The sequence below is a fragment of the Lepidochelys kempii genome, chromosome 6 (genome assembly GCF_965140285.1).
Source record: "Lepidochelys kempii isolate rLepKem1 chromosome 6, rLepKem1.hap1, whole genome shotgun sequence".
NCBI lineage: Eukaryota > Metazoa > Chordata > Testudines > Cheloniidae > Lepidochelys > Lepidochelys kempii.
The window spans coordinates 103061458-103072510 of NC_136385.1; the positions used below are offsets into that span (position 1 = coordinate 103061458).

Here is an 11053-nt window from a genome sequence, read left to right on the forward strand (position 1 = left end):
CAAACTGTGGTCCGCAGACCACCAGTGGTCCACAAGCTCCATTCAGGTAGTCTGCGGATAGTTCCCTCTAAGGTGCGTGCCTGGGTGGCTGCACACAAGAGAATGAAAGGCCACCCATCCAATTAGTGGAGCCGCGCAGGCAGGGCTCCACTAATTAGGTGCCTGGATCCTGGAGATGTGAGGTGAGGTGGTGGACTTGGGGGGAATATGGGGTAGGTGGGAGGGGGCATTGGGGTGAGAAGAAGGGGTGGGGTGAATTTGGGATGTGCAGGGCTGCAGCAGCCAGAGAAAGAGGTGACTTTCCCCAACTCCAGGGCTGCGGCTGGCAGGGAGAGATGGCCCTCCTTCCCAGCCTCAGCTCTGTGGCTGCTGTGGCGGGGCAGAGTCCCCCCTCCTTCCCAGCCCCAGCTCAGGGGCTGCCATGGCAGGGGAGAGAGGGCACATCCATCGCATTAGAAAGGTAAGACTACTGATATTAAAATATGAGTTGTGTGCCTTTATTTGTAGAACACAAAAACATTATTATTAAGGTTTTTTTAATATGTATAAAATGTTTTACAATAGTTAGCTAATGGTAAAAACAACATTTGGAAAGATCATTAACAACATTTGGAAAGTCGGCCGAGCCCCTCAGCAATTTTCAGGTAGTCCGTGGGAAAAAAAGTTTGAGACCGCTGATCTACAGTTCCTGCAACCCCTCTGACTGTGTATTCCTTTGATCGTGGATAAACAAGGGAAACTTTACCAGAACTAATGAAATAATAGTAGCATTGCATGACTCCTATGTAAAGCATGGGGAAATAATGAAACTGACATTGTGCAGAAATTTCCCTTTAGTAAGAGAGAGGCCTGGTTTGTGTGTGTGTGTCTCTCTCTCACACACACACACACATCTGCACCCACACACAGTCCACTAATAGACTGCATTTACTTAACTCTATAACCACCAATTAGCAGCTGTAACAAATCTATTTTACAACATTAAATTTAGTCAAGAATGTTTGAATTAGTAGGTCTTTATCCCCTCGCATCTTCCGTCCAAATACAGGATATGTCAGATAGCTATTACTGGGAAATATTAAGTTTAACACTTTATTGTTTTTCTCTAAATAATAAAAATCCCAGTGCTTTTTCATTAACAAGACTTTAATCCAGAAGTGATGAATAGCATTTTCCTGACAACTGCAATGTGGCGTATGATGTTATATGCAGAGTAAAAGGCAGTCACAGTGACTATCTGTGATGATAAAACTCCTGGTATAGTCGTGGGATTAAAATTGCACCTGTCTGGCAAGATGAATTTCATTAAGCAACACTGAGTTCATGTTTAGAAAAAGAAAACCATCAACACCTCCCTTTCTGTAGGACAGATGAAATTTTAAAGTTCTAAGGGCCAAATTGTGACTCAGTTGCACAGGTTTCAATCTGCTTTTACACTGATAATAAAATTTGGCCCCACGCCTGTACCAACTCAGATTAGCCATATTCTGGTAGATGACAGTTGCATGTAAGATGCCATACTCTGCATTTCAGCTCCATATTTTAATTGACAAGGGAAACTATAAAGTAGCTAAACATAAACAAGGCAACAAATGCCTTCAATCGTCTTAATCCAAAACTGGTGTGTGCCTTACACCATCTTAGATCAGGGAGAATGAATAGTTAAAGATGTGGTTGTGCAGGCTGCATTCCCAACAACATTCTAGCTTTGCTTTAGTGCAATTTGGAACTGCTGCCATGTGACCTAGAGGGCACCAAAAGGGAAGAACGGACTGGGAAAGGTTTGGAAGGAAGTAACAACTGATCAAGAGAAGTACATGTATAAGGAAGTCAACCCAGCATCATGGGAGCTCTCAGCATAAAGAAATTTAAATGAACTAAACAATCTGAGTGTTAATGTAAACAGACCTAATCCTCTTTTGGGAGTGGGGATATGAGTTCTTTTGGCACAAGGAGGGAAGAGAGAATGCTCTGAAGTCTCACAAATGGACTCTTTGGGCCAAACCCAAAAGATAGACCAAATCAATATAGGAAGAAAATATAATCAATGCATTATTTATTAAATGCATTCCCTAATTATTTCTAGTGTATACCTTCACAGTGACTTTCAGTGCAGCATTCAGTATGTATTATTTGTTAAGCATACAGTCAACACAAGATGCAAAAGGTCTGCCTTTGAATGTCTTTTTAAATATATTGGGTATTTACATTGCTGTGCGTTGTCTGTGGGTTGCACAGAATTAGTGTGTTTTAAGGAGAGCTTTGAAAGCAGAAGGTGGATGCCAGGAGCAGCAGCAGTGCAGGGGGAATTTTAGGGTGTGAGGGGCAGAAGGCAAGAAGGCACAAAAATTAGACTTCAAAAAGGAGATGAAGTAAAGGTGAGGCAGTATTGACTAGCGAAGCAAGATGTATAAGAAACAAGATGTTGGCAGGAAGAGTTGTGGGAGCCTATACATATGCGACTCTCCATTCTTTTATTGCCAATACATTTCATTGTATAATAGTAACTCCCTATGTTTTTGCTGTTCCCTCTGTGTAAATCAAAGGCCATTATGGATCACTTTACATGCAGTGCATTTTGACACTGTATTCCAGGAAAAGTGGGTCCCTTTGTAACAAATCAAACCATAGAATTAAAAAAAAAATTGTTGGGGGACACAGAAGTTAAACTCATCCTGTTCAACACGCTGTCTGCTCTACAGTTTATTATAATTTAAGTGCCTTTATGCTCTGTGCTGCACAAAACACAGAAAGATGGAAAAACACGACAATCCAAATTTTAAACTGGTTAGCGGAGTATCGATTTAAATGAATGTGTATCATCAAATACTGTGAATCAGTGCACTGGCATGTGGTGTCAACTCTATCCATGACCCCAAACTAATGCTTCCTTTGAAGTCCATGGAATAAATTCATTGCCCACTAAGTTCCAGATTGAGTGTCCACTGAAGTCAGTGGCAATCATTGGCACTGGATCAAGCCCAAAGAGCAGTGGCTCAAGACCCAACAGACATTAACTATCAGTTATGGAAAAGTGCTTCATCGTGAATTCTCTTCTAATATATCCCTCATGATTTTGTTGGTTGGTTTTGCTTTTTTAGTTTGGCTGTGTCTTTGCATTCCCTGCTCACTGGTTGTTGCATGGCTTCAGGATAACTGGGACAAAGTTACAGAAATCATACACATACACAAAACATTTTCTTTTGGGAAATGTTTATCACTTCATTTTACATAATTTGTTCCATCCTCCACCTTTTCAGCAAGGTGATCACAGAGTTTGACAGCTTTTTCATAAAGTCAATACATGGACAAACAATCAGCAATTAAAGACCATTATGGCAAATTCACACCACTAACATTATCTTATTTCAGCCAGTCCAGTCATCAGAAAAGCAGCTTCCCCATGACTAGCGCTATACTGAGCCAGTAATATATACACGTGATCTAAGCTAAACTGACCTAGCGTATATTTTCCCTGCCCTATGTCAAGGCCCAGGTTACTCAAGGGAACTAAAGATAGGTTTCAGAGTAGCAGCCGTGTTAGTCTGTATTCACAAAAAGAAAAGGAGTACTTGTGGCACCTTAGAGACTAACCAATTTATTTGAGCATAAGCTTTCGTGAGCTACAGCTCACTTCATCGGATGCATTCAGTGAAAAATACAGTGAGGAGATTTATATACACACAGAACATGAAAAAATGGGTGTTATCATACACACTGTAAGGAGAGTGATCACTTAAGATGAGCTATTGCCAGCAGGAGAGCGGGGGGACGGGGGACCTTTTGTGGTGATAATCAAGGTGGGCCATTTCCAGCAGTTAACAGGAACGTCTGAGGAACAGTTGGGGGGGGGGAATAAACATGGGGAAATAGTTTTAGTTTGTGTAATGACCCATCCATTCCCAGTCTCTATTCAAGCCTAAGTTAATTGTGTCCAGTTTTCCAATTCAGCAGTCTCTCATTGGAGTCTGTTTTTGAAGTCTTTTTGTTGTAATATTGCGACTTTTAGGTCTGTAATCGAGTGACCAGAGAGATTGAAGTGTTCTCCAACTGGTTTATGAATGTTATAATTCTTGACATCTGATTTGTGTCCATTTATTCTTTTACGTAGAGACTGTCCAGTTTGACCAATGTACATGGCAGAGGGGCATTGATATATGCCATCATGTACCAGGATGGCATATATCACATTGGTAGATGTGCAGGTGAACGAGCCTCTGATAGTGTGGCTGATGTGATTAGGTCCTATGATGGTGTCCCCTGAATAGATATGTGGACACAGTTGGCAACGGGCTTTGCTGCAAGGATAGGTTCCTGGGTTAGTGGTTCTGGTGTGTGGTTGCTGGTGAGTACTTGCTTCAGGTTGGGGGGCTGTCTGTAGGCAAGGACTGGCCTGTCTCCCAAGATTTGTGAGAGTGATGGGTCATCCTTCAGGATAGGTTGTAGATCCTTGATGATGCGTTGGAGAGGTTTTAGTTGGGGGCTGAAGGTGATGGCTAGTGGTGTTCTGTTATTTTCTTTGTTGGGCCTGTCCTGTAGTAGGTGACTTCTGGCTCTGTCAATTTGTTTCTTCATTTCAGCAGGTGGGTATTGTAGTTGTAAGAATGCTTGATAGAGATCTTGTAGGTGTTTGTCTCTGTCTGAGGGGCTGGAGCAAATGCAGTTTTATCGTAGAGCTTAGCTGTAGATGATGGATCGTGTGGTGTGGTCTGGGTGAAAGCTGGAGGCATGTAGGTAGGAATAGCAGTTAGTAGGTTTCCAGTATAGGGTGGTGTTTATGTGACCATCGCTTATTAGCACCGTCGCGTCCAGGAAGTGGATCTCTTGTGTAGACTGGTCCAGGCTGATGTTGATGGTGGGATGGAAATTGTTGAAATCATGGTGGAATTCCTCAAGGGCTTCTTTTCCATGGGTCCAGATGATGAAGATATCATCAATATAGCACAAGTAGAGTAGGGGCATTAGGGGACGAGAACGGAGGAAGCATTGTTCTAAGTCAGCCATAAAAACGTTGGCATACTGTGGGGCCATGCAGGTACCCATAGCAGTGCCACTGATTTGAAGGTATACATTGTCCCCAAATGTGAAATAGTTATGGGTGAGGACAAAGTCACAAGGTTCAGCCACCAGGTTTGCCGTGACATTATCGGGGATACTGTTCCTGACGGCTTGTAGTCCATCTTTGTGTGGAATTTGGTGTAGAGGGCTTCTACATTGTCTGGCTATGTAGACTCCCTCCTCAGGCCTTACGCTACCAGCACTCCCAGCTATCTTCGAGACACCACTGACTTCCTGAGGAAACTACAATCCATTGGTGATCTTCCTGAAAACACCATCCTAGCCACTATGGATGTAGAAGCCCTTTACACCAACATTAAATCTCCTTACTGTATTTTCCACTGAATGCATCCGATGAAGTGCAGTGGGGGAGGTTTAGATTGGATATTAGGAAAAACTTTTTCACTAAGAGGGTGGTGAAACACTGGAATGCGTTACCTAGGGAGGTGGTAGAATCTCCTTCCTTAGAGGTTTTTAAGGTCAGGCTTGACAAAGCCCTGGCTGGGATGATTTAACTGGGAATTGGTCCTGCTTCGAGCAGGGGGTTGGACTAGATGACCTTCTGGGGTCCCTTCCAACCCTGATATTCTATGATTCTATGATTCTAAGTGAGCTGTAGCTCACGAAAGCTTATGCTCAAATAAATTGGTTAGTCTCTAAGGTGCCACAAGTACTCCTTTTCTTCAAGGGAACTAAGGAATTTCCCCTGTGGAAAGAGTATCAGCTCAGCCCTGCTTACAGTACTGATGAGTTATTAAGCTCTTTAGAATGTAAAGCAGTTGCAATACGTTTATAAACCAAAGACTGAAGCCCAAACTTAGACCTGGAAACTTTAGATCAGTCTCCCTTTCTAATGGGTGCTAAAGTCTGTCTATACTGGCGATGGAAAAGTCTTTCATTTCATTAACAGTATGTAGTTTGTTTAATAACTCTGGCTCTTCATCCGCTAGTACACTGCTGCTTTTTCTGAGGATTTCTGGAGTTTTCAGCTGGTAGGATACCTTGGTTTTAGTCTTTAAACATCTTAAGCATGTTAAACTGGAGTCTCTCATTTTGACAAAATTCTGGTAGGTGCTCTCACTGGAAAAGCAGTACAATACTGGGTCAGCAACACAGTTAAAACTAGTCAACAAGAGAGAAAAGTGATAAATGTTAAAGATTTTCCCTGCAAACATGCAGTTTTTCTCAAACAAGCTGCGAATTATCAACAGGATGTGGTATGGTCCAAAGCAAACCAAGAAAATGACAACTGTGCTTGAAACCAGACGTTTAATTTGGATTTTTGTCTTCTTTTGAGTGCCATGGCTCTTGCAGACAACTCGTAAAATGCCACAGTAAGAAAAGAGCAGTAGGAAGAAGGGGAAAAGGAAGCCAGCAAAGAAGCGATAATAATTGATGTTGTGCTCCCAATTTTTGATGGGATAATGTTCAAAGCATATTGTATGACTCTCTGCATCCTTACTAATTTCAGCTTTCTTAAAGAAAAACCAGCTCATCAGAATTTCCTTGCCCCAGATTATGATGCTCACCACCACAGCAGCCTTTATTGTTCGAAACTGATAGAAACGAAAAGGATGTACCACTGCTAGATAGCGGTCAATGGAGATGCAGCAGAGGAAGCCCACACTGATGTAGATATTCTCATACAGGAGTATGCCACAGATTTTGCACAGATCTGTGTCATAGGTCCAGTTGTCATGCTGCAAAACGTACTGGAGCCAGAAGGGCAAAGAGAAGATGTAGAACAGGTCTGCTATAGTCAAATTGCACAGATAGATCCCCAGTTCATTTTTGGCCCTGATCTGTAGGTATCCATAGTACAGCGAGAGGCAGTTAGCTGGGAGACCTACTACAAAGACAAATATGTATATAGTGGGGGATAAAGTCTGGTGTATGCTGTGATTAATGATGCAGTCAGTAGAATTATTCTCAGTCGCATTCTGTAGAAAATCCTGCATCTTCTAGCAGTGACCATACATCTATCATCAGAGTCCCAAAGAGGGAGATGTAAATTTTAATTTCATCCCGTTTCAGAAGTTACTCATTTCTTCCACTCTGTCTTCCTACTGAGGTGGCTGTCTGCCTTAGGATCCTAGCGACCTGAAAGTAAAACATATGAAAGTTCTTATGAGAAATATCACTGAAAAATAGTATCATTTTCAATAAACTTAATTGTCCTAGCCCTGAGCTGTCTCAAGTTCTCTAACACAAGACCTGCCACAGAAATCTCATAATTTCGGAATTCTAAATACATGAATATATTTCAGAGTAGCAGCCATGTTAGTCTGTATTCGCAAAAAGAAAAGGAGTACTTGTGGCACCTTAGAGACTAACCAATTTATCTGAGCATAAGCTTTCGTGAGCTACCGCTCACTTCATCAGATGCATAAAGTGGAAAATGCAGTGAGGATTTTTTATACACACAGACCATGAAAAAATGGGTGTTTATCACTTCAAAAGGCTTTATCTCCCCCCACCCCACTCTGATGCTGGTAATAGCTTATCTAAAGTGATCACTCTCCTTACAATGTGTATGATAATCAAGGTGGGCCATTTCCAGCACAAATCCAGGGTTTAACCTCACAACCGTGCTATCAGATAAGGAAATATCTCCATTTTACAGATGAGGCACAGACATATTAAGTTAGTTGCTCAGGATAACATGCTTCCTGAGGCAGAGTAGTGAATAGAGTCCTATTCAAACTTCCTTATAGGGCACTGCAGCTATGGCAATTTAATTTCCTGAACAAAATGTACTGACTCTGCAATTCCTGCAAGGAAATTGCACTTTTCAAGCAGTCTCTCCTGCACAGACAGTTCCAAAGCTGCTTTTCCCTATCGAAAGACTTGCAGGGAAAGATTTCCAGAAACCTTTAAAAATCTCTAATAATAGCGTATCCATTGTCTCTGCCCTGCAAGATATTCCATTGCAGATCTGCTTAATTACAATGGATCCTCAAAAAAAAAACAACAGTCTGCTGCAAGTTTCACTTTGTACATCACCACTGTACGTGGGTATAAATATGTTCTGCTAAGGAACACTTTTATAATCCAGAGCTCTAGCCCTACAAGCCTTGTCTACACGACACAGTTTTACAGTGTTTGAACATGGTTGTGAAGAGCTGACTACAGTTTAGCAGTCAGTGCAGACCACAGTAAATTGCACTCAGCATCAGGTAGCTAACTGATTAAATCCTGATCTCCACCAACCATTAAATCATAGTCAGCATTTGGTCATCTAACATGATTGTTCACAGGTGTGTTCAACCACAGTAAAAGTAGGCTTCAATGTAGATGTTCAGAGGTGAAGGCCCTTGTGAATATAACCCTTTTTATATGGTGTATTTTTCCTAAAGCTCAAATTAATATTAGGCAGTTCAAAAAAATGCCAGCATTCTAAAGGAGAGTAGAAATGGTCTTTACAGCTTCTGCATGTTTCCTCTTCCTGTTTGATTTCAACCTAATTGTATTGTTGTTTGTTTCCTTTCATCTCTCTGCAGTGTCAGGTTGTATGACCCCTCCCAACATAATACAACAAACAACAAAAAATACTATCCTTTTCTACAGCAATTGCCCCAAACACTGCCGCAGTTGTATTGTGCACTGCAGTGTTTGAGAATGTTACCGTAGAATTTTTTTAATGCTTTTTATAAAAGGAATTGTAGTCTTTTTCAAGATAATGGGCTACAGTCCTTTAAAGGGGACCTACAAAGAAGTTTGAAGAATTTTACTTCTATATGTGATGAAGGTGATTGGTAGTGGTTTTCCCCCCAGACTAAAAACATTGACCTAGTCCTGCAAAGATTTATGCATGTTTCACTTTACTCACTGTGGAGTAGTCCCCCTGAAGTCACAGCAATGTCAAGCATAAACATGTCTGTCTTTGAAAGATTGTGCTTGTTTTTTTCTTTTGCTTCCCTCCCCTTCCCATCAGGAATATCAGGCCTGGTCTTGCTAGAGGCTTTCTTAGGGATCTCAAATATGTTCAATGTGAGCCCTTACATCCTGTGTGAAGGGGTGGGCATCTTGAGTGCTTAATAAAGGCATCCAGTCACTACAGAGCCTTCCCAGGGAGACAAGACCAAAACCAACGGACCTAGTTACTTGAGTAAGGTTTAGTTATGTGACTGCAAGACTGGGCCTTAAATTCTAACTAATTGGTCTGTGTGCTTGTTTGGATGACCTACATACCAGGAAGGCAGCATGAGCAAGGACACACATATTGTGATGCTATTTTTAGACCTTTCCCCTAAACAAGATTGGGGTGCAAAATAGTGGTCCTATGGTGCAGAAGGACTGGTCAGGAGCTAGTCTTTCTCTGAGACTCACCAGGATGCACTGCAGTGGGTGTGAGGCTGTGACACTCAGTACAGAAACATGGCTTCTTGTGTATATTTCACATGGGTAGTTAGAACCCTCAATCCCATTTTCCCTAATCACAATAATACCATTTTACCATTAGGACAGCACATCCCTGAATTATTTGCCTAATCTCGGGTTTTCACTTTTAAGCAGTTATATCGCTAATTTTATGTTTTAAAGGATACCTATCGGGAAGTAAAATAATCTTTCATGCAACTTTCATTTAAATGATGATCGTTGAAGAATGCAACTTTGGTTAACATGTAACGGATTCAACAAGGTTTGAATCACCTCTGAGGTGAAGGAGGACCCTGGATCTCCCCGTCAGCGGGTGGGAGCACCTTCACGCTATTCCACTCAGTAATCAGAAACATGAGACACTGGGCTGAATCCTTCTTACCTTTCTCATACCAACTAATTTCATTGACCGAAGCTCGTTTTGTGTTAGACAAGCAGTATCCAGCGAAGTGCAGAGAGTTTAGGCTCCTGCTTGGCGTTCTCATACAAAACTGTGCGCCTCCACTGTGGACAGTGTCACAATTATTTTATGCATTAATCAAGTGTGGCAGAAGAAAGGCTCTTTGAAGGGAACAAGTCACAAGTATCAATGATTTGGTTTGAAGTTTGCTCTTCATTAAAGCAAACTTCATAAATCTTCTCCCATAGAATAAAAAGTGTGCAAATGTACTACCAAAGTCTTTAACTGTTATCCAGTTTATAACTCCACAGTGAATGTAGATTGCACTGAGACAAAAATCAGACACAATCCGTATTTGTAAAGTGCTTTGCAAATGGTACTTTTCCTCCAAGGAACTCAAAATATTATTATTATAATATCAGTACTACTCCATATGAAAATCAAATCCCGTAAGTATGAGAAAACCCCAAGTTGGTTGGGTTTGTTTTCTGGAATCCTTCAAAATGGAGGGCAGTATGAAGGCCACAGCAAAAGTTTTTTTTGGAACAATATTGTTCTAATACAATTTAAACTTACATGTGATGGCCACAAGGTTTCCTGCTACTGTATGAAGTGCATTGCCTCCCAGAAGTGCTGGAGTATGTTATCTGGGTGGGGAAGGAGAGGAAATTAATTTCTATAAAATTCTTTGCCCTGTTACAGCTAAAATATATATTTGAGCCCCTTTTAAGGTTTTAATCTCTTTTTCACTTAACATAGGGTTCAAATATGGGGAAAATCTCAGAAGTCCAGCTGGGTGGCTGCACAGTAGCTGCTATGTATTGGTCTACTTGTGTGAGGTAGCAGTGAGCCTGGAGGATTCCTCCAGTACTTCTGTCATGCTGCCCGGAGTGGCTGATGACCATGAGTGCCAACTTCAGGGCAGACTGTCAAGAAGCAAGGTAGAGACCCCAAACTGGTTGTATGCTCTATAATTAGATTTCACCGATCTGGTAACAAGTGTGAACTCCTAAAACACTGTAACAGTCTTACCATGGAGTTACAGATAGTGCCTTTGGGCATTCCAGTCTATTTTGCCACCCAGGCAAGATGGACTTAGTGATAGTTGGTCGCTATACACCAAAGATCACAAAATATTCAGGTTGCTTCCAGTCACAAGAGACCAGTCACGTACCTCAGGTCAATTTGTACCTCAGATCTCACACCAAAAATAAT

At 41.5% G+C, this 11053-nt stretch overlaps 1 protein-coding gene across 1 annotated transcript; it reads right to left on the bottom strand.

Annotated features, from left to right (window-relative positions):
* Positions 1-5888: 5888 nt before the first annotated feature.
* GPR68 (G protein-coupled receptor 68) lies at positions 5889-7121 on the bottom strand. The gene has a single exon (XM_073350699.2). It carries the CDS (start codon positions 7014-7016, stop codon positions 5919-5921), a length of 1098 nt encoding a protein of 365 aa, XP_073206800.1. The 5' UTR covers positions 7017-7121; the 3' UTR covers positions 5889-5918.
* Positions 7122-11053: the final 3932 nt, after the last annotated feature.

What these genes read in the sequence shown, in the direction of transcription:
- GPR68 (XM_073350699.2), bottom strand. Translation starts at nt 7,016, where the DNA reads ATGCAGGATTTTCTACAGAATGCGACTGAGAATAATTCTACTGACTGC.